This window comes from Sapajus apella, unplaced genomic scaffold (genome assembly GCF_009761245.1).
Source record: "Sapajus apella isolate SASKATOON/1434 unplaced genomic scaffold, GSC_monkey_1.0 scaffold51, whole genome shotgun sequence".
Lineage (NCBI taxonomy): Eukaryota > Metazoa > Chordata > Mammalia > Primates > Cebidae > Sapajus > Sapajus apella.
This window is the reverse complement of record NW_022436991.1, coordinates 3,534,172-3,555,821: the sequence shown is the minus strand read 5'-3', so window position 1 is coordinate 3,555,821 and position 21,650 is coordinate 3,534,172. Positions and strand designations below refer to the sequence as shown.

Sequence of the window (21,650 nt, the reverse complement as noted above, 5' to 3'; positions counted from 1 at the left end):
CACAGGAATGGCCATGGGAGATTTACTCAGGTTTCCCTTCTGTAGAATGGGGATCAGACCCCCTGCCTCACAGGGTGGTGTCTCTCTCTCTATAGGATTAGGTAAATATAAGCATGCAAAGCACAGAAGTAGGGCTGGCACGCACAAGGTGCTCAAATTCGAGCTGCTGCCTTACCAGACACACGCCAAAACTAGACCAACCGTTTCTCTCCCTGGAGAGCTGTGGGTGTAACTGTGAGGGGTGCCCAGCCACAGAGCAGGCCCATACCCCACCTACAGCCCAGGAAGTCAGCCTTAGGGACCTCTCTCCCCTGGACCTGTTCAGATCCAAGTTAAACTTTTGGCCAAAGCACACGCTTTAGAAACTTTTTTTTTTTTAAAAAAAAACTTTCATAATAAAGTTTATTACATAAACTGGCTGTAAAAAATATAAAATAGGATTCTGCACAGCAGAAAAATAAAGCCAGAGACCCTCCCCCAACCCCTGGTTTGTGCAAAGATACTGGGTATATGTAAACATGAAGAGGTAGGAGGTGCGAGTTCAGGTCCTGGCCCCAGATACAGTTAAGTTAAGCTGCTACAACAACCAGGGGGACCCAGAGGGAGCACCAGGAGGGGGAGCACCCCCTCAAGAGGTGAGGAGGGGGTCTGCGGCCTCACCTCCAGCCGAGAGCGGGAGGCGCCTCACCCCTACCCCCTCTCCCTTCAACCCAGGCGGGGGAGGGCACCCATGTGGTCCCAGACAAATAATAACAGAAAATAATAGGGCACCCCAGTTAATGCTCCGTGCGCAGCGCGGCCGGTCAAATCTGAAAGGGGAAGGAGGTCAGGTAGTCGCGGAGAACGGGGTTGAGGGGGATGCGCGCCAGGTTCTCGCGGCCCACAGTGGCCACGATACGCTGGCGGCACAGCTCTTGCAGCGGCCGTACGCGGCGCTGGCGCAGCGGGGTCCCCAGCATGCGGCGCGGCGCCGCCACGTAGTGCTCCAGCAGTTCGAAGAGGCAGTCGAAGCTCTCCCGGCTGCCGTCCAGGTGAAAGCGGCCGGCCTGGAAGTGCACGCGGATGCTCGTGGGACCCGAGGCCATCTTCACGCTGAGGGCGAAAAAGCAGTTCCGCTGGCGGCTGTCGCGCACCAGGAAGGTGCCCACGGGCTCCGTGCGCAGCCGCTCGTGCGCCCCGTGCACGCTTAGGGGCCCCCAGTAGAAGCCGCAGGCGTCGAGGAGCGCGCTAGCGCGCGTGATGCGTCGGTAATCGGCGTGCGAACGGAACGTGCGGAAGTGCGTGTCGCCGGGGACCGGGGCCGGGGCCGCCGGGCACGGCCGCGGGCGCGCGGGGGCCGCGGACGAGGAGGAGGAAGAGGAGGAAGGCTCTGGCCGCCGTCGAGGCTCTGCTGCTGTGGAGACTGCATTGTCGGCTGCCACCTGGTTGTGTGCTACCATCCTACAGGAGGGGCCAGCCGGAGGGGTGGGCCATAGCGTCCGGGGGTGCGCTGCGTGGGAGAGAAGGCGGTGAGCCGGGGCGCTGCGGGGCCGGGCAGGTGAGCGCCCGCGCGGCAACTCTGGAGGGCGGCGCTCCCGGCGGACCCGGCCCTAGGGGGCAAGCATGGAGCACCAAGTTCGCGCGGCTATGTTCAGCCTCAGTGGGCACAGCTAGACAACGGGCTCTGCATTCCGCGGAGCTCTTCCCGGCGGGTGGGGGCTTGGTGGAGGCGGAGTCCGGCCTCGGGGCACAACCGAGAGGGGGGCGTGGAGAGCAGCCGGCTCCGGCTACAGCTGTCAGGCCCCCGCTCGCCGCTCCGCGCCCGCCGCCTGCTGGCCAGGCCGGGATCGGCGCCCGGTCCGGGCGATTTGGGCTAGCGCCGGAGAAAGGCTGTGCTGCTGGAGACCCGCGGGCGGGGGGCGGCCTGGGTGGGGCCGCCGGGGGCCAGGGGCGTAGCGGCCGCGACCCCATCCTGCAGCCCCTGAGGCCCGCCGGACTCCCGGCTGCCCTGGACTCCCTTCCCTCCTCCCTCACGCCTCCACGCCCAGGGACCGGCTCACCTGGCGGCGGTGCGCGGGGCGCCGCGGGCGGGGCGGCGGGGGGCTCCGGGGGGCTCCGGGGCGGCTCTCGCGCATGCTCCGGGGCCTGGAGCCGTGCAGCTGCCACGGCCGCAGCTCGTTCTGCTCGGCGCCCGCCCCTGCGCCAGTCTTTTAAACCCGCACGGAGACGGGGCGGGCGAAGGCGGGAGGCCCCGCCCCCGTCAGGCCCCGCCCCCAGCTCCACTTTCGGTTTCTTTTTCCGCGGTGGCGCCAGCGGGACTGCTGCGGCGCCTCTCCCCCGTCTGTTCGGGACCCTCCCGCGGGGCTCTCTGCCTGCCTGTTTGCACCTGTCCCAGCACCCGTCCCTCGAGGGACTCTGGCTCCGCCCCTGTACCTTCCGGCCACTTCTCGGACGCCCCCTTCGGACTTGGCGACCCGGCTTTTGCCCCGCTACCTTAGGTTCCACTTTCTGCCCCCAGGTCCTCTTGGGACGCGCCCTGACACACCCTTCTCTGCCCCAGGTGTCTCCACACCCGCTGGGGACAGAGCCCTGTACTCTTCTCCCTTGCAGCCAGATCCGCCCGGGATCCCCCACAAGGTGTCCCCAACCCTGAGCCCGACCTCACCCCTAGACCCCTTTCTAGCTCCTGCTCCACACGCCGTCGACCCCCACAGTCGCCCGCCCTCCTGTTCCGAAGCCCCAGCAGGCAGCAGTCTCTGGTCTTGGCTCGTGTTTCCCGGGAAGTGGCGGTCTGACCACAGGCTTCAGAGGAACCCCTGACGGCGCGGGCGCCTCCACCCCGGCCCAGTTCCTCGGAAACTGGGCGGGGCCGGGCAAGGTCCCTGGTGGTTTGACTGCTCTCCCTGCGTTCCCACTGCTCGACAGCGGAAGAAACTGAGGCCGGGGAGGGGCTGGTATTTGCAATGGCTTGCAGATTGGGAGCTCTGGACCTGGTTTCTCCCCTCCCCGTCTTTATTTTGGGGAAAGGAGCAGCTGGGAGAGAGAAAGTTGGAGCCTAGTGGAAAAATGGTGCATTCTGCGTGATGATTCCCAAATCCTGCTTTCCTAGCCCTTCTCTCCCCAACACCTACCTCGTAAATTTCCCCCTGTTGCTGCGTCAAGCATCTGCCCTTCAAAGACTGCCTTCCCACTACACACATGCCCGAGGCTTGGGATGGTGAGCAGTGGGTGGTCAGGGCTGTAATTTGCACACGTGTTTGTGATTTAGTGATTCCGGCTGCCGTGCAAGGCCATGGATTATGTGTCTGGCTGCTGCGTGTATTTTTGAATGAAGGTATGTGAGGAGCCACATAAAAGCTTGGCTAGGCTGGGGACCTGGTGACGGGCCTCACGCTGGCGCACACTGCCCTCTACAGACAGCTCTCAGGCGGCAGCGCAGACGGCTTCTCCCCTGGAAGCCCTGGTGCCTGGTCCTTCTTCCTGCCTCCCTGGCCCTCTGTTGCCTCCTTCCCCAGGCAGAGCCTAGGTCCTTATGTTTCCTCCTGATCACAGGGGGTGGCTCAGAACCGGGCTGGCTGCACCCCATCAGTGCCCTGAATCTGCGTGTGGCCAGGGCTGGTGGTGGTCATTGGTGTAGGTTGTGTATGTGCAGTGGGTAGAGAGAAGATGCAGAGCCTTGCCTGCGCCAGGGGTCAGGTGTGTGGTCATTTGAGAGATGTCCACTGGACATCTGCTAGGGGCCACACTCTGCTGTGGGTGATGGATAAAATACAAGGAGACCCAGTTCCAACTCTACACCTTTCTATTCGTGTGACCTTGAGCATGTAATTAACCTTTCTACCATGGTTTCTTCATCTGTGAAATGGGGGAGGATAATAGGACCTGTCGCAGGGTGCAGTAGTTCGTGTCTATAATCCCAGTACTTGGGAGACCCAGACGGGAGGATCGCTTGAGCCCAGAAGTTTGAGACCAGCTTGGGAAACAGAGTAAGATCCGGTCTCTACAAAAAAAAAAAAAAAAAAGTACAAAAATCAGCCAGGCATAGTGGCTTGCACCTGTAGTCTGAGGTGGCAGGAGAATGGCTTGAACCCAGGAGTCAATCACTGCTCTCCATCCTGGGCAACAGAGTAAGACTCTGTCTCTCTCTCTCTCTCTCACTTTTTTTCCACTGTATGGAAAAGTCTTCTGCCAGAGACCCTGTCTCAAAAAGAAAAGAGCCAACAGTACCTGCCTCCCAGGGTTGTGTGGGAATTAGACGATCACGGGTCAGGTACGTAAAACAGCCCTTAGTGTATGCTAAGCACTCAGTAGGTGTTTGCTGTTGTTCATTCAAGGGTCCCTGTGGGTGTGGCAGTGTGTTGGAGCCCACAAACACGTGGCTTCAACCCCCGTGTCCATTTTTTAATAGAGATGGAGTCTTGCTCTGTTGGTCAGGCTGGAGTGCAGTCATAGGATCATAGCTAACTATAGCCTCGACCTCCTGGGCTCAAGAGATTCTCCCATCTCAGCCTCCTGAGTAGGTGAGACTACAGGCACATGCCACCACACCTGGCTAATTTTTAAAATTTTTTGTAGAGATGGAGTCTCACTATGCTGCCCAGGCAGGTCTCAAACTCCTGACCTCAATCAACCCTCCTCCTCCTCACCCCTGGCCTCCAAAGCCTTGCCTTGTTTCTGTGTTAGAAGCCCTAGCCTGGGGACCATAGGCCAGGTAAGGCCAGCAAGGGAGCTGGAAAGCGTCTCAGGGTACACTTAGCACACGTGGGTTCTCCTCACTGCCACCAATGACAGACAGCTTTGGTTTCATTTTCTGAAGTCCTGTGTTCAAAATGAAACCAAATCCAGATGCCAAAGGAGAAAAAGAAATCTCCTGATTGACAAGCATCCGCCTTGTGGGCCGTTCTCCCTGGAGGGCTGGGTGCCAGGCTCACTGGAAGCCAGGCGTCATGAAACCCTGAGCGGCTCAGACTGCTTGGCAGGGTGGGACCAGGCTCTGACTCCAGACTTGCTGCATGACCTTGGGCAAGCGACCTGCCCTCTTGGGACCTCACCTGCCCCAACGGCAAAGTAAGCTCTGGACATCTCATACTTCACAAAGCAGCCAGACATACAGAGCCAAGGGCCAAATGCCAGGCATGGAGTCGGTGCTTGGCACAGTGACCTCTTGCCACAGGGCAGATGGACCAGCTGTCTGTCCTCAGTTTGCTAAACCATAGGCCAGATGTGTGGGAATGTTCTCCTCCCTACTTTGGCGGGTCCTCGTACACCAGATGTGGGGGGCCCGGCCAGCATCTGGGGGAAGTCAAGATCCTGGTGACTTATGACCCTCAGATTTTCAGTTTCTCTTTCCAGCTTTGGTGGCACTTTGCTGGGAAAAGCAGCTCCTGAACAGTATGTGTAATCATGAAACTGCCCTCTACTCTGAAATTCCTCAGCCCTCCTTTTCCTCTAACCCGTGTGTCAGCTAGGTTCCCATGGTAGCCTGTGCCCCAGGAGTCCCGAGCAGTAGGGCTCGCAGTGTGGATTCTGCTGACCGTTGGTCTGAATTTAAATCGGTCATTTCATAAGCATGTGACCTGGGGCCAGCTTCTTAGCTTCTCTGTGCCTCAGTTTTCACATTTGCAAGATGGGGTAGTAACGTATCTATTTCACTTCTTCGGTATTTATTGAGCAGGTATTTATTTACTGAGTTCTTTTTTTTTTTTTTTTTTTGAGACGGAGTTTCGCTCTTGTTACCCAGGCTGGAGTGCAATGGTGTGATTTCGGCTCACCGCAACCTCCGCCTCCTGGGTTCAGGCAATTCTCCTGCCTCAGCCTCCTGAGTAGCTGGGATTACAGGCACACGCCACCATGCCCAGCTAATTTTTTGTAGTTTTAGTAGAGACGGGGTTTCACCATGTTGACCAGGATGGTCTCGATCTCTTGACCTCGTGATCCACCCGCCTCGGCCTCCCAAAGTGCTGGGATTACAGGCGTGAGCCACCGCGCCCGGCAATTTACTGAGTTCTTACTGTGTGCCAGGCACAGGAGACTCAGGTCTTCAAGCAGCCCTAGGGAGGCAGTGAATTCACAACCATCATTGCAGATCATAAATGGTTCTATGTGGGAAAGAAACAGAGAGAAAGGTGTGACTGGTTATTTGTTGAGTGAGATAAGTAGGTTAGGGAAGCCTCTTGGACGTGATGCCATTAGCACTGAGGTCTTTCTACAAGTGGGATGAAGATCCCAGCTGGAGAGAGCAGCCAGTGCAGAGGGCCTGTGGTGCGGGAGCTTGAAGATAGGAAAGGAGAGTTGGTATTGCGAGCCAGCGGGTGGTGTAGGAGTAAGGCATAGGTGTTGGCGGGGTCTGATCCATCCGGCAGGGCCTTTTGCCCTGAGTGCCTGGGACAGTGTGAAGGCCCAGGAGGCACCATGGGACTGAGTGTGGAAAGAGCCCTCTGGCTCTTTAGCCGTGCTGATCTGTAGTAGTAGTGGCCTTGGGACACTTTCCCATGGTCCTATGAATTGAAAATTATGTGTTTCACTTGATCAGATGAGGAGAGCCCAACTCGGGGAGCTGGTGGAACTTGGTGAAGGTGTTTCAGGGAGCCCTCGGGCTTGATGGAACCTGGCCCGAAGTCCTCTGTTGGGAGAGGTTGCTTTGGTGTATGTGATAGATCCCTTCTGCTCCCACTGCAGGAACGCTGTGTTTCTCAGTGGTGGATAGAGGGGTGTGAGCTCGGGGCACCCAAGTCCAAGGAGAAGGTGTGAGAGGCCAGGGAGCTATGGCCTGAGCCAGTGGCTGGACTCCAAAGTGGCACCAGTCCTGGGAGACTTGGTGGGGCCCTTCCAGCAGGCTCAGGTGAAAGAGAGAAGTCAGCCGTTACTTGAAGTAGCCAGTAGTAACTGGTTTTCAGAAAGCAGTCACGATTTTTATGTGAACAGCTGTAAAATAGGAGGGGCAGGAAAGTAGAATTCTGGGAATGCTGGTAAAGCAGTCCAGACACACCTGCTTCCAGTCCCAGCTGCCCTCCCCATCAGCTGTGTGGCTTCAGGCAAGTTGATTTAATCCAGTGGCCCAGAGAACTGTCACAAAGCCCAAGCTGGGAAGCACAGTGCCCATTCTACAGTAAATCCCTTAGGCTCTTGTTCGCAGTCTGTTGACTTCCACTTTTGCACAGTATTCTAACAAGCCTCACCAGTTTCCACCCAACCTACCCCAACCGTAAGTGACAAATTAGGTCTCAACAGCTGACAACAAGGACCAGTCGCAGTGAAATAGTGGGGAAAGAACTTGCAGAAGCTATGAAACTACACACAAGAGTTAGCACACAGCAGGCTGGGGACATTAGAGCAGGAGGGTTCCTCATGTCCGTAGCCCCTCACTGCAGTGATGCTGTTGAGAATGTCAGGTGTCACCAGGAGAGGTGGAAGTGGGCCCAGTTCTCTCTGAGGAGGTGTCTGGTCTCAGGGCACACAGAACTGTAGCAGTCTCCACACATGCCACAATGTGGGAAGCCCAGTGTCTGCTGCCCACTTGGCAGTGCCCTAAGCAGGCTTAGGGAGAGGTGATCCCCAACTGAGTTGTAAAGAATGAGTGTCACTTGAGCTCAGGAGTTCAAGACCAGCCTGGGCAGCATGGCGAAACCCCTTCTCTACAAAAATACAAAAAAAGTTAGCTGGGCATGGTGGTCCCTGCCATTTGGGAGGCTGAAGTGGGAGGATCACTTGAGCCTGGGAGGCAGAGATGGCAGTAAACTGAGATCACACCACTGCCCTCCAGCCTGGGCTACAGAGGGAGACACTGTGTCAAAAAAAAAAAAAAAAAAAAAAAAAGAATGAGATCTCACTAAGGGGAGGGAGGGAGGGAGAGCATATTCCAGAATGTTTCCCCATCTCTTTGCCATTATCATGGTTTTTCCATTTGCTTATTTGATGGTTTGGTAACTAGTGGCTTCTCATTGTTGCTTTAATGCCTGCTCCTTTCATTTATTCAACAGCTATTTACTACACTCCTAATATGTGCCAGGCACTGTGCCAAGTCCTGGAGGTGCAGCAGTGACTAGCATGGCCCCCTCAGTCTTCTTTACAAAGTGTGAGATGCACCTGAGACTCAAAGAGGTTAAGGAATGGGCCTGGGGTCACCCAGCAAGGGAATGGGGGAGCTGGGATTTGAAGCTGGGTCTATGTGGCTACAGGGTTTGAGGTCTTTTTCCTCTTAAATCATAGCTCATGTCGGCATCTCCACCCAGGGTCTACCCTCTCCTCTGACCGCTTCGTTCCCCTTGGTGATCCCTCAGGCCTGCGGGAGTGACAGCCCCCCAGGTCACCCCAGGCAGGCCAGGCTACACCTCATTGTTCTCCAAACCTCACCTCACCCTGAGTAGCCCACTGAAATGAAATCCCTGAGTATCAAGATAGATCATCTTCAGAACCCGCATACTCTCTTGCTGACTGAATTTATTGCCTGTCTCTTTCCATTTCCTGAATTTGGGTCTCCAGCAGGCCTGCCCCCGGACCTACTGCCACCCACCCTAAGTGAAAGAATGAATCTGTGGTTGGATTTTTTGCCTATCATCATCGTGCGTCTGACTGCGTGAGGGTGGCATGTGCTGTGAGTGCTTGCTTACCTGTGTGTTTCCTGTGGGAAGGGTTGGGGGAGGTGACCGAGAGCCTGCATGCATGTGTAGGGGTGTGTGTGTGTATTTGGGGTCCATGTGTGAATGTGGGCCTCAGTGTCGAGTGGATTTGCACAGCTGTTTTTTTGTGTATGTGGCCAGGAGTTTGAGGCTGTGATGAGCTGTGATCATGTGTGTGGCTATTCTGCCACTTTCGTCTCAGTGTTGGTTTCAGGGACATGTGGAGTTAAGGATAGCACCATAAGCCACACGCATGACCCAGTCCATTGGCTTATAATAAAAGATCTGCCTTTAGTCATCATATCATAAAAGGAAACAGGTCAGGAAGTCAGGAGGTCCTTTGGTGAGTGGGGCTCAAAGTCCCCGACCTTATATCTAACCCTGTCTCCACTTCCTCTTTCAAAATGTGTTCCTAAATTTTTTTGCACTGATGTGTCAGTGACTATCGTGGCTTAATGTGGCCTTACATTTTCAGTTGGGAACCTGGAAGTTTGGGACAAGACATGAATCTCTTATCTCAGACCTGTCTACCAGGAGTCCTTGACCAAGTTATTTCACCTGTGAGTCTCAGCTTCTTCATCTGTACAGTGAGAGCAATAATATCTCTTGTTGAAGAGTGTGGATTCTGTGCAAATGTTTATGTCAAAATATCTGACGTCTAGTCGGTGCTCAATAAATGCGATTCCCAAGCCTGCTTAGGTCCTTCCCCACACCCTCTCCCAATAGAAATAACCTGGGAACATTGCCCGCTGTGAGGGGAGGATAAAGGAGCCCAAGGAAAGGAGATTGACAGTGGTGTAGAGTGGCATTGATGGGATGGGCCAGGCCCTCTGTTGGATGCTTGCATATGCATTGTCTCAGTGAACCCCCCCAGGGACAGGAGGCACTGTTAGCCTCCCATTTTACAGAAGAGACCAGGATGCAGAGGGGGGACCTGAGTTGCTCAAGGCCACACAGCTGAGATCTGAAAGAGGAACTTCCATGGTACGCCACTGCCTAGGACGGGCTCAGCAAAGCTCGGGGTCCTGCAAGGCCTTCCCCAGACATCTGGGTCTGTTTCCCTCCACTGCATACACCCCACCACCACTCACTTCTACTCCTGCCCCACCTCCCTGCACGGGTTCACCCGTTCCTTCAGCCCAAATGCTAAATGCCACACAAAAGGAAACAAAGTGACCCTGTGTCTGGCACTGTGCTGGGCAACTTCCCACACATCAGGCTGCTGGGTACTTTGCCCCCCGCCATGTCGGAATTATGACCCCCTTCGACAGAGGTGAGTGAGGCTCAGAGTGGTTTAGTCCTAGCACCCCCAGCTAGGAGAGCAAGAATCAGGGCAAACGAGTCTGACCCTGAAAACAAGCCTGGTGGATATGAAGGTCAGAAGCCATTTTACACAAGATGCTGACCATTCCCCAGTCCTTTGGTCTGGCAGCCAGCGTTCCTTCATGAAAATCTGCCTGGTACTTTTTAGCCATTTTACACAAGATGCTGACCATTCCCCAGTCCTTTGGTCTGGCAGCCAGCGTTCCTTCATGATAATCTGCCTGGTACTTTTTTTATTAATAGCAGAGGCTCACTGAGAGCCAAGCACTGAGCCCAGACACTGTGTCACGACACATGGCACATGGACCTCTCCCAGCCGCACAGCAAGGGCGCCCATTTTGCAGATGAGGGCAGGTTTTCCTAAGATTCATGTCCATAGCTGTCTCCATGTCTACTTGGAAGCAGGGTTCTGTCCGGTTCACCCTTATCTCCCCTCCTGGGCCTTCTCACAAAGCCCACGCAAGCGGGTGCTCAGTAAATGTTTATGGAAGAGGAATGAGGAAGGTTTTCCCGTTGTCCTGGGAAATCTCTCTGCTAGACCAGGCTGCCATTCTGCCAATTGCTATACCTGTCCCATCCCCTGCAGTCCAGTCTCCACACAGCAGCCAGTGCCATTTTGAAAACACACACCAGGCTTGGCGCAGTGGTTTACGCCTGTAATCCCAACACTTTGGGAGGCCAAGGTGGGTGGATCACTTGAGGTCAGGAGTTTGAGACCAGCCTGATCAACATGGTGAAAGCTCATCTCTACTAGAAAAAAAAAATACAAAAATTAGGGGGTTGGGGCAAAGGGGAGAGACAGCATTTGGACAAATACCTAATGCATGCGGGGCTAAAAACCTGGATGATGGGTTTTTGCAGCAAACCACCATGGCACATGTATACCTATGTAATAAACCTGCGTGTTCTGCACATGTATCCCAGAACTTAAATAAAAATTTTAAAAAGCAGTGACAGAATACCTGCACAGTGAGGAAAAAAAATACAAAAATTAGCTAGGCATTGTAGCGGGTACCTGTAATCCCAGCTACTTGGAAGGCTGAGGCAGGAGTATTGCTTGAACCGGGGAGGCAGAGGTTGCAATGAGCCAAGATTGCATCACCACCCTCCAGCCTGGGCGACAGAGACTGTCTCAAAAAAAAAAAAAAGTTAGGCATTGTGGCGCATGTCATGTTACTCGGGAACCTGAGACGGGAGGATGGCTTGAGCCTGGGAGATCAAAGCTACAGTGAGCCATGATTGTACCATAACCTGGTCTCAAAAGCACACACCAGACTCTATCAACTCACTGTTGAGAGCCTCCCCTGACTTCTCACACCAAGAATAATGTCCAGGCTCCTTCCTGCTGAACTTGGTCCAACCCCAGCATGGTCTGGCCCCTGCCTGGTGCCCCCAGCTCATGTCTCAGCACCTGCAAATTCTACGCCAGCTCCTCTGGAACACAATTTCTAACCCAGGCTCATTCCCTCACTGGGACATGACATCTGCTTCCTTGACACAGCTCATCCTGACAAGTCTTGTGTGTTTGGACTGTAAGCTCCATGAGGGCAGGACCTTGTGTGTTCTCTAGTTCTGTTCCCAGAGCCCAGCACAGCCCCTGAATGGACTTTGGTCCTTTAGTAAAAGTGTTGAAATGGCAGCTTTGAAGAACGTTGAGGTTGGTACTATTTTACAGAATCAACAAGGGAGGTCCAGAGATGGATCACAGTCCAAGGTCACACAGCAAGTACGAAAGATGAGCCAGGCTTCAAACTCAGGATGCTCTGGACTGCAGAATGCACATTCTGAACCCCTCTTCCTGCCTCCTGTCATGTTCTGTGGATCACATGAATAGATGTGGACTGTGTTATTCAGGCAGTGTTGCCCATCCACTCTGCAGGCTTCTTGACATCCCATCCCCATTTATTTCTGTCCCTTTGCAGGCCCCCAAAACATGTAACGCCTTTATTAGTGAAATCAAAATGACTACTCAGGGATAGTCTTGCAGGGTACACGCTTTAATTAGTGTTGCATAGAAATCACCATAGTAACACGTTCCTGCAAGAAGATGGACTTCATCCTAGCCTTCTATGCATGATAGCATTTCTCATTTGGGTGAAACACGCAGGAACAAGCCAAGGAGTGCAGTCTCATTCGTTGGATTTCTGTCCTAAGGGATTAATAGTGAGAAAGGAACCTTTAATAGCTGAGCACTTCATGAAATCACTGACCTTTACATCTTACAACTAATTTGTGATTGAATATGGGGTGGAAATAGTTTACGTCAGTGTCCTTTTGACCTATGTGAATCTGTCCATCCATCCATTTATCCCTTCTATTTGTCATCCATCAATTCGTTAGTTCACCCATTCTATTCATATATACAACATTTCTTTCCCATTCTATCCCATTAGTCTAGACATGTATTCTTCCATCTATCAATTCATTCAATTACTTCATTCAAATAAATGTATCAATTCATCATCCCTCCATCTATCTAGAAATCTGAGCTATCGTCCACCTACCTAGCCAACCATTATTTAACCAATCAAACCAACCCATCAAAACTAACTCTGTATTCAACCGTTTCATCTACCAACCATATTTTTCCAGTTAATCATCTACCTAACAAAGCAATGACTAGCCAGCCAGTGCATTAATCCATTTATTCACCCATCCAGCTAATCACATCCAACCTTCCTGCCATTCACCCAATGCATTCTTCCAACTATCCTTTCTATTATTTATTATTTACCCACCCACTCATCCACCCAACCTCTCAACCCCATTCATACTTCCATCTAGCTAATCTGCTGACTGTCCAACCTTCCATTCTTCCAATCAACCCATCCAATTTATTCAAAGTCTGTCAGTGTTGATACATTCAGCTGACCAACTGCCATTGTTTCTCTTCTCCGTCTTCATCCTTGCCTGTGGTTCCTCTGTGACCTGGCTGCACCCTTCCCCTCACTGCCCCCAGGGTCTGCTCCCTGTCATCTGTGGGCTCTGTGACCCTTCCCCACCTCCTTAAAGGGTACCTGAGCTCCGCTTCTTGGTTTTGTACACCTGCCGGATCCTCTTGGCCATTTTTCTCTTGTTCATCTTGACTTCCAAGTTCTTTCTTCTCTTGGGGCAGCTGCTGTAAAGGATGGTGGGCCGCGTGGGAGAGTGGTGGGAGTTCATGGTCTTTTTGTGGTGCTTTGGTGGTGGGCTGGGGCTGGGACTCTGGCCCTGGCGGCCGGATGAGCTCTGGGCGCCGGGTGGGCTGTGGTGGGTGGTCGGGCTGCGGCTGGAGCTCCGGCTCTGGCTGCAATGCTGGCTGCAGGTCTGGCAGTGGCGGCTGCAGGTGCACGGCCTGCAGGTGGGGCTTTGGGGCCGAGAGTTGCTATGGGGCTGGGTGTGGGTGATGGGAAGGCTGTGAGTCTTGGTGTCCATAGGAGGCCACGATTGGAGGGGCAGGGCCTCCTCTTCCTCCTCTCCCAGCAGGCCTAGATTTACAGAGGCCCTGGCAGCCCCTGGTTATATAGTTGGGGCTGATTATGATGGCACAGGCCACAGGGGTGTGACAGATGTGGCCCAGCCAAGACAAAGCCCCCTATCCCTTACCCTCATCCCCAGGGTGGGGCTGTGCTTAGGGGTACCCTGGGGTAGTCCCAGCTGCTGGTTCAGGGTAGGAGCCCTTGGGTCAGATGGAGCTTTGTCTGCATTCCAGATCTGCTTTTTCCGCATGGCCAGTCCTGGGGATTCGCCTGAACAAGCCTCAGTTTCCCCATCCCTGCAGAATAGAGACAATAATTGTACTCGCCTCATATGGACATTAGAAGAATTACTAATAAAGGAGAGAATTTATGTCAAGCAGTTAGCCCAGGCCCAGTCCGCAATAAGAGCTCAGTAAAATCACTGACCAGCATCATCAGGTCTTTTTCTTAACCCCCTCGGCAGCTCGGGCGCCAGGGGTGCAGCCCTGACCCTAGTGATGGCAGCTGAATGGTGGGCAGTTGGTAAGATAGATTAGTGTCTGGATGATGGGGAGGTGATGAATTGATCAGATGACTTGGTGGATGGGTGAAAGATGAGTAACCACATGGACTAAGGGGTGGTTCTGGGGCCCTTCCTGCAAGCCCACCCCCCCAGCCAGATGGAATGTCGGGAGATTCTGAGCCAGGTTCAAATCCCAGTTTGTACTGATGTCCAACCTTGGGTAGGCCATTGTGGTTTCTGAGGCTTAGTTGCCTTATGTGACAAAGAGGTGTCTTTCCTTCCTTCCTTGCATTCTTGTGCGCCTGAGATGCCTGTCAAACTATAGGAGGCCCTTGGAAACCCGACTTTCTCCTTCAGTTTCTGCCTCTTGATTCTCCTCCGCTCCCTGCTAACGAAGACTTGCTGTTCAGTCTGAATCATGCCTTCCCTGCTCAGACACCCCAGCAACTGGAGAATAAAGCCCAGACTTATGTTTGAACACCAGGTCATTTGATCTTCTACTCTCTGGGTGTCCATTCAGAGACCCCCACCCCTCCCTGCCTTGGCCGATGCCTTTGCACTTGGCCCTAGGCCTGTACTTCCCCACTGGTCCCTGCATGGAGCGCCCTCTGTCTCTGTCTCCCCTCCTCCAGCAGGCCCCAGCCCAAGGCAGCTTCTCACTTTGCCCATGTGCAGCTTTGCCTCTTGCTATGAGGATTTGCAATCATCTGCTTTTATATAGTTTTTTTTCTTTTTCTTTTTTTCAAGACAGGGTCTTGCTGTGTTGCCCAGGCTAGAGTGCAGTGGCATGATTACAGCTCCCTGCAGCCTCCTAAATTCAAACGATCCTCCCACCTCAGCCTCCTGAGTAGCTATGACTATAGATGCATGCCACCACACTTGTCTAATTTTTTTGAATTTTTTTTTTTGTAGAGACAGGGTCTCACTTTGTTGCCCAGGTGGGTCTTGAACTCATGAGCTCAAGATATCCTCCTGATTTGGCCTCCCAAAGTGCTGGGACTACAGGTATGAGCCACCATGCCCAGCCTTTGCAGTTTATTTCTTAATAAACATGAAATTTCTCACAGTGATAACCGCTTTCATTTATCGAATGCTTTCTACATGGCTGGGCTCTGGGCTTCACCCTCCCCAGGCAGCTTCGCCCTCAAGCCTTAAAGTGACTCTTTGTAGTGGACTGAATGGCGGCCCCCAAAAATCTATGTCCACGTTGTAACTCCTAGAACCTGTCAATGTGATATTATTTGGAAAAGGGGGTCTTTGCAGATGTATTTAATCTGAGAATCTGGAGATGAGCATGTTGACTTAGACAGTGGGCCCTAAATCCAAATCCAAATGGCCTTACGAGGGACAGGAGAGTTGTCACTCAGGACGAGCTTGGAGTTCTTTTTTTTTTTTTTTTTTGGAACAAAGTCTCACTCTGTTGCCCAGGCTAGAGTGTAGTGACACAATCTCTGCTCCCTGCAACCTCTGCCTCCCAGGTTCAAGCAATTCTGCTGCCTCAGCTTCCCGAGTAGCTGGGATTACAGGTGCACGCCACCATGTCCAGCTAATTTTTGTATTTTTAGTAGAGATGGGGTTTCACCATGTTGGCCAGGCTGGTCTTGAACTCCTGAGCTCATGAGTTGCCCACCTTGGTCTCCCAAAGTGCTGAGATTGTAGGCGTGAGCCTCCTCACCCGGCTGAAAAGCTTGGAGTTCTATGAACTAGAGAAGGCAAGGAAGGATTCTTTACTAAGGCCCCTGGAGGGAGGTCAGCCCAGCTGCTGCCTGGACTTCAGACTTCTGGCCTTCAGAACTGCAGAGAACACATTCCTATTGTTTTTAGCCACCAACGTTGTGGTAATTTTGTATGGCAGCTACAGGAAACTAACATACCCCATGAGGCAGCTACAATGATTACATTTAGCAAAGAGGAAACAGGCTCAGAGAGGTGGAGGAGCCAGCCCAGAGTCCCCCAGCTGCTCAGGGGCAGACCAGTCATATTCAGCTTTGGTTGCCTCTGGAGGTCACTAACGGGTTCTTAGAGATTAGAGAGGCACCTACAGCAGGGTTCTCAGGGCCTTGCTGTGGGTGGGCTCAGCAGGTCCAGTAGTGGGCTGTGCGGGTCTCTGGACCCCTCTTCCCATGACCTCCTGCTCCTCCACTGCCGACGCCCCACTTCCCCTCCTTCGAGCAGGGCGTGGAGATCTCGGCCTGCCATCAGCTGGCCTCTCCTCCACACACCTTTCCAGCCCTCCCAGGGAGGGCCAACCTCTCCCAGCAGCAGGTGTGCAGCACATCACATACCTGCCCCCGCCCCCATGACTGTGAACTCTCTTCCAGGATGGCAGGGACTGTGTTTCATAGTACCAGTGCCCCTGGTGACTAGCACCATGCCGTGCGTAAGACAGGGGCTCAGCTCACGTTTCCTAGGCAAATGAATGGGCGGGTGGACCTTGGGCCTTGGACAAAAGAACAAAGCTGGCCAAACGAGTCATTTGTGGGGCTGGGAGTGGTGGAGTAGCGAGGCCTCCCCTTCCCTCCAGCCTACCCTCAGCCATTGCAAGGGAGAGCAGTGGCCTCACCTCGGGGTAGCCCAAGGCCCCTTGCTACCCTCACACACAGCCCCCAGAGAAACTGAGGCTTCCCTGAAAATTTCCCATCCCCTCCCGCCCCACTGCCACAGCACCAACTAGGATCCCCTTGGGAACAGGTGGCTGGGGCCTGGAGGACTGTGAGGGAATGGGGTGGTGATCACACTTGTCACTTCTTTTGGATGGAAGGGATGAGGGAGGAGCCAGGGCTGGGTTGGGCAGAAGACATGTTCTGAAGCTTCTCACAGAAGGCGCACTGAGCCCAGAGCCAGAGGACGGGGCCTGGGTTCTGTGTCTGCACCCAGTCACCTCCCTGGACCTCCTTTGCCTGCTGCTCTCAGGGGGCACTGTCTCTGCCCCCAGGGCTAGACCCCTTGAAGAAGGCAGGAGTGAGCTTCCAGGTGGGGGTGCAGATGGTCGCCGGCAGCATAGACTGGCAGTGGAAGAGTCCGAGGCAGACTATGACCCCAGCAACAATCCCTGTTCTAGCTTGGCACTGGTGGTGCCAGGCCTGGTTCCGCCCAGTACTTGAGCTAATTCTCCTGATCAGCTGAGCCATGAGTAGCGATTAGCTTCCCCCAAATCCTGGGAGGGGCAGGCTGAGGTCCAAAGACACGCAGTGACTTGCCCAAGGGCACACAGCTGGCAGAAAAGAAGTTTGAACCCAGGTCTGCTGAACTCCCAAGCCAATGTTCTTAAAAGTCTATCCGTGGTTGGGGGTACAGTGGGATGAAGACAGTTATCCTGTCCTAAAGACGGGAAGATTTGGCTGAGATGATTCCCCCTCCCAAAGACCCTGAACCTCTGGCTGGGGCTTGGGAACAAGGTCACTGAGCCCTGCTCTTCAGCCTTCCTCCACGTGCACCCACACATGCCCACACCCACACGCTCACACATTCACGTGTGCACATGCGGTACCAGGAGGGAGGGGGTGAGGGGACACCAGAGACAGGGAGGATTCCTCAGAGACTTTTTACTGACTCCTCTCTGAATACTTTGGTGGGAGCAGTGGTGGGCACCCCTTCCTCGCTGTGGTCACGGGTCAGGAGTGCGTCTGCTTGGGCTCGGGGCTCTGCTTGGCCTTGGCACTGTCCTCATCCTCTTCCTGCCGCTCCGGCTCCATCAGTAGCAGCTTGCCCTGGACTGGCAGCTCCTCTTCCTCCTCATCTTCTTCCTCTTTCTCCTCCTCGTCTTCCTCGCCCTCTGATGACAGGGAGAAGTTATCCTGACTCACGCAGGCCACGAGCTTCTTCATGGAGGATTCGTGGCCACGGCCATGGCTCGTGCTGTGGCCCATACTGTGGCCAGTGCTATGGCCCGGGCTGTGGCCTATGCTGAGCTTGGCACAGCGGGAACCCATGGTCCACGTTGCCTGTCTCTCTGGACTGGGAGGCGAGGTAGTTGGTGGAGGGGCTGTGAGTGGGGGCAGGATGCTGACATCACAAAGGGGCTCCTGGAGCCCACCCCCACTTGGGAACCTGGGTCTGAGTCAACAGCTGACTCAGACCTCAGCCACCAGCAGCTGCCAGCCCCTACAGGGCAGGTCTGCAAGGCAGAGTGTTGGGGCCAGCGCCGACACCATAGTCCTCATTTGCCCTGGAGAGTTTCCCTTGTAGCTGGGATGGCAGTTAGGGATTGAATTTCTAGAAGTGTGGTGGTCGGGGGCACACACAGACTCCTCCTCACATTCCGGAAAGAGTCAGCCAGAGAGAGCTGTCCATGTTGTTTCTTGACTGCTCACCCTTCGGAATAAATCACCAAGGTGTGTGCCCTCTATAAGCTTTACCTTCATAAAACTCAGGGACCCTTAGAACTCTTCCTTCCGGGGCCTGAAAGTGTGAAATCTTCTTGAACAGCAACGGCTTCTAAGCTTTTTTTGTTAGTCTAAAGGCATGGGCACAGGCCAGAAGCCAAGCTGGGATGAACAAGGGGTTGCTCTGTCCCTGACTGATGGGAGATGGACACCAGCAACCGGATGCCACCCTCCCCAGGTCAGGGCAGAGTGACATCCTCTAAGTTGTTTAGGGCCACAGGTCTCTTTGAAGACATCTTGGAACTGCCCCATAGCAAGGCTCCCCTGTCTGTGCAGCACCATTTCAGCATGGGGGGAGGGGGTTTAGCACTTTTTTTTTTTTTTTGAGACAGAGTCTCGCTTTGTTGCCAGGCTGGAGTGCAGTGGTGAGAGCTTGGCTCACTGCAACCTCTGCCTCCCAGTTCAAGCGATTCTCCTGCCTCAGCCTCCCAAGTAGCTGGTACTACAGGCACTTGCCACTATACCCAGCTAATTTTTATATTTTTAATAGAGACAGGGTTTATCGTGTTGGCCAGGATGATCTCAATTTGTTGACCTCATGATCTGCCCACCTCAGCCTCCCATAGTGCTGGGATTACAGGCATGAGCCTGTAATTACAACCACCCCTGACCCGTCATTTTTTATTTATTTATTTTTTTTTGAGTCGGAGTCTCACTCTGTCACCAGGCTGGAGTGCAGTGGCGCGATCTTGGCTCACTGTAACCTCCACCTCCTGGGTTCAAGCGATTCTCCTGCCTCAGCCTCCCAGGTAGCTGGGATTACAGGCGCCCGCCACCATGCCCAGCTAATTTTTGTATTTTTATTAGAGACAGGGTTTCATCATGTTGTCCAGGATGGTCTCGATCTCTTGACCTCGTGATCCGCCCACCTCAGCCTCCCAAAATGCTGGGATTACAGGCATGAGCCACTGTGCCCGGCCAACTTTTTTTTTTTTATACATTGAAATGAGTCTTTTGTAAATGGCAGTGGTATTTTTTTAATTTAAATTTTTTCAGGCTGGGCATGGTGGCTCATGCCTGTAATTCTAGCACTTTGGGAGGCAAGGCAGGTGAATCATCTGAGGTCAGGAGTTAGAGACCAGCCTGGCCAACATTGTGAAACCCTTGCTTTACTAAAAATACCAAAAATATATTTTTTAGCTCCTCCAGCTACTCAGGAGGTTACGCAGGAGAATCACTTGAACCCAGGAGGTGGAGTTTGCAGTGAGCCACTGCACTCCATCCTGGGTAACAAGAGCAAAACCCCATCTCAAAAAAAAATGTTTTTTTTTCGGAAAGTCATTTCTTCATAAAGATTGGTCATTTCTGAGCACCAGGAATCCATTTTCCAACATAGAGGTTGGATCATGCCAATTTTCTTCCCCCAGTCCTGTGGTTGGCTAAATGCCTCTCCAAAATGCCCACGTCCTAATCCTAGAATTTGTGATGTGAGATGGGGAAGTTATCCTGGTTTGTCCAGAAAGTCTCACAAGGGTCCTTGATTTCAGACAGGAGGTGGGAGTGATGCACCCACAAGCCAAGGAGAGCAGGCAGCAAGAATCGGATTCTCCCTGAGCCTCCAGAGGCCTCAGTCAGCCCAGGCCTCACATAGCCAGAGTAATCTGCTCCTTGCCTTTTGCCCCCTCTATGCTAACTGAGTTGTTGCTGGAGCATGCCAGACCTGCTTCCCACCTTGAAGCCATTGCGGGCACTGCTCCTCTGCCCACACCGTTTGCACACAGTAGGTCTTTTAAATATGGCTACAAGATGCCTTGATATCTTTGTGACTTAATTAGGGCTTGATCTGTTCTAACCATTTTCTCCTTTCATGGGGTAGGATTAGGCTCTTCACTGGATGGGGATCAAGACAGAATAATGTGGCCTTTGACAGCATGGAAAGATGCATAGGACAGCATCACCCCCAGGCACAGTAACGCTCTCCTAGGCGCCCTAAGAGCGTCACAGCTCCCACCCTACCCGCCCTCGAAGAAGGGCTGCAGAGAAGCCTCTATCCACCCTGGGCGAGAGGGAAGCCAGGTTTATGCAGTTTGTGCAAAGGAGACCCCAGTAGGCCAGCGAGTATCTTGTCAAGCTTTATTGGGCAGGTGACTTGGGCATATTTCACTCAGATCTTGTGAGCTTCTCAGCAGCAATTCAGGGCTTGAGCATTTGATGTAGGGGTGTTGCTATGGCCTCACTTGGTGTTTCTTGGGCAGGTGACTTTTAACTTCCAGGAGGGGGCGAGGGGCCCAGGAAGCTTAGTACCTTCTGCATCTTCTCCTCCTCCTGGATTTGCAGCCTTTGGGGAAAGAAAGATCTGGTTGAGGGGGGCACCTAGAGACTCTGGGTGGGGATGGGGGTCAGGGAGCTGAAGCCTCTGCCAGGTGGGGTGGGTCCCAGCCTCCCTCCTGTGCCTGGGGTGGTCAGGGGCATGAAGGGGGGCATGGGCAGACCTCTGCGATACCGCCTCCGGTATCGGCAGCAACGTCTTCTGCGCCTTCTGCAGGAGCGACGCCGTCTTCTGTGAATCCGGTACAGCCGTCTGCGAGAGCAGCGCCTGCGCCTGTAGCGATAGCAGACTCGGTGGGTCCTCCCGTAGGCCTCAACGCCTTCTGGGCTCAGCCCCTGCTCTTCTTGGGCATTACGTCCTTGCTCCTGCCCGTTCACCAGCTGCCTGAACTCCTCGTGTGGGCGTTCGCTCGGGCTCCTCAAGCGGCATCGGACCATGGTGTTGGGAGATCCGGTGGCTCCTGGGCTGAGGCTGCAGTGGGCCCTGGGGTGGGGGAGGAGGGCTGAGGCCTGCCCACCTGCCCTTGGTGTTAGTGTTGGTCTGGTCTGTGAGGCTCCCGGGGAGCTTGTATATAAAGGGGGGCCCTACTATGACTCGGTGACCCCGCCCTGTCCCCGCCCTTCCCAGCCTCCTCTGTGAGGGCAGCATGGGCTGGGGGTCACAGCTAGCAGGGCTCTGGCACCCAAGCTGCAGGGCTAGAAGGACAAGAGACCCCCTTGCCTTGCCTGTAAAGTATGTCCCCTGTCTCTTGTAGCGGGTGCAATCATACAGATGGCTGGCGTTTTATTGTCTAATCCAAGCTCTCATTGCCCCAAGCCGGTGGGAATGCACACTGTCACTTGGAAGTGTCCTCGCCTCTTCGGTGTTGTGCTGTGTTCCACCATGTGGAAGGGACTTCCGTGCTGGCTCTGCACGCAGCTTACTGTTGAGATGGCGGCAGCAGCAAACAGTTCCCTAGTAGCTCCTATGTGCCAAGCATTGATTCATTTATATCCCATACATTCACTCATTTTGTCTCTCTCTCTATCTTTTTTTTTTGAGACAGTATCTGTCACCCAGGCTGGAGTGCAGTGGCACAATTGTGGCTCGCTGCAGCCTCTACCCCCTGGGCTCAGA

At 53.8% G+C, this 21,650-nt stretch overlaps 4 protein-coding genes and 1 pseudogene across 4 annotated transcripts; all 5 read right to left on the bottom strand.

Annotated features, from left to right (window-relative positions):
• Positions 1 to 378: 378 nt before the first annotated feature.
• Positions 379 to 2,632, bottom strand: SOCS1 (suppressor of cytokine signaling 1). The gene is made up of 2 exons (XM_032242756.1): positions 2,040 to 2,632; positions 379 to 1,489 (listed from the first exon to the last, which is right to left on the bottom strand). The coding sequence occupies exon 2, from the start codon at positions 1,437 to 1,439 to the stop codon at positions 804 to 806; it is 636 nt and encodes a 211-aa protein (XP_032098647.1). The 5' UTR covers positions 1,440 to 1,489; positions 2,040 to 2,632; the 3' UTR covers positions 379 to 803.
• Positions 2,633 to 12,759: 10,127 nt separating this feature from the next.
• On the bottom strand, positions 12,760 to 13,448 carry TNP2 (transition protein 2). The gene has a single exon (XM_032242758.1). The coding sequence runs from the start codon at positions 13,332 to 13,334 to the stop codon at positions 12,927 to 12,929; it is 408 nt and encodes a 135-aa protein (XP_032098649.1). The 5' UTR covers positions 13,335 to 13,448; the 3' UTR covers positions 12,760 to 12,926.
• A 3,753-nt stretch (positions 13,449 to 17,201) lies between these two features.
• PRM3 (protamine 3) lies at positions 17,202 to 17,829 on the bottom strand. Its single transcript, XM_032242759.1, has one exon. The coding sequence runs from the start codon at positions 17,810 to 17,812 to the stop codon at positions 17,495 to 17,497; it is 318 nt and encodes a 105-aa protein (XP_032098650.1). The 5' UTR covers positions 17,813 to 17,829; the 3' UTR covers positions 17,202 to 17,494.
• Positions 17,830 to 18,328: 499 nt separating this feature from the next.
• On the bottom strand, positions 18,329 to 18,452 carry LOC116526774 (annotated as a pseudogene).
• A 1,862-nt stretch (positions 18,453 to 20,314) lies between these two features.
• On the bottom strand, positions 20,315 to 21,254 carry LOC116526468 (protamine-2-like). Its single transcript, XM_032242760.1, has 2 exons — positions 20,698 to 21,254; positions 20,315 to 20,543 (listed from the first exon to the last, which is right to left on the bottom strand). Exons 1-2 carry the CDS (start codon positions 20,969 to 20,971, stop codon positions 20,503 to 20,505), a joined length of 315 nt encoding a protein of 104 aa, XP_032098651.1. The 5' UTR covers positions 20,972 to 21,254; the 3' UTR covers positions 20,315 to 20,502.
• Between the last annotated feature and the right edge of the window lie 396 nt (positions 21,255 to 21,650).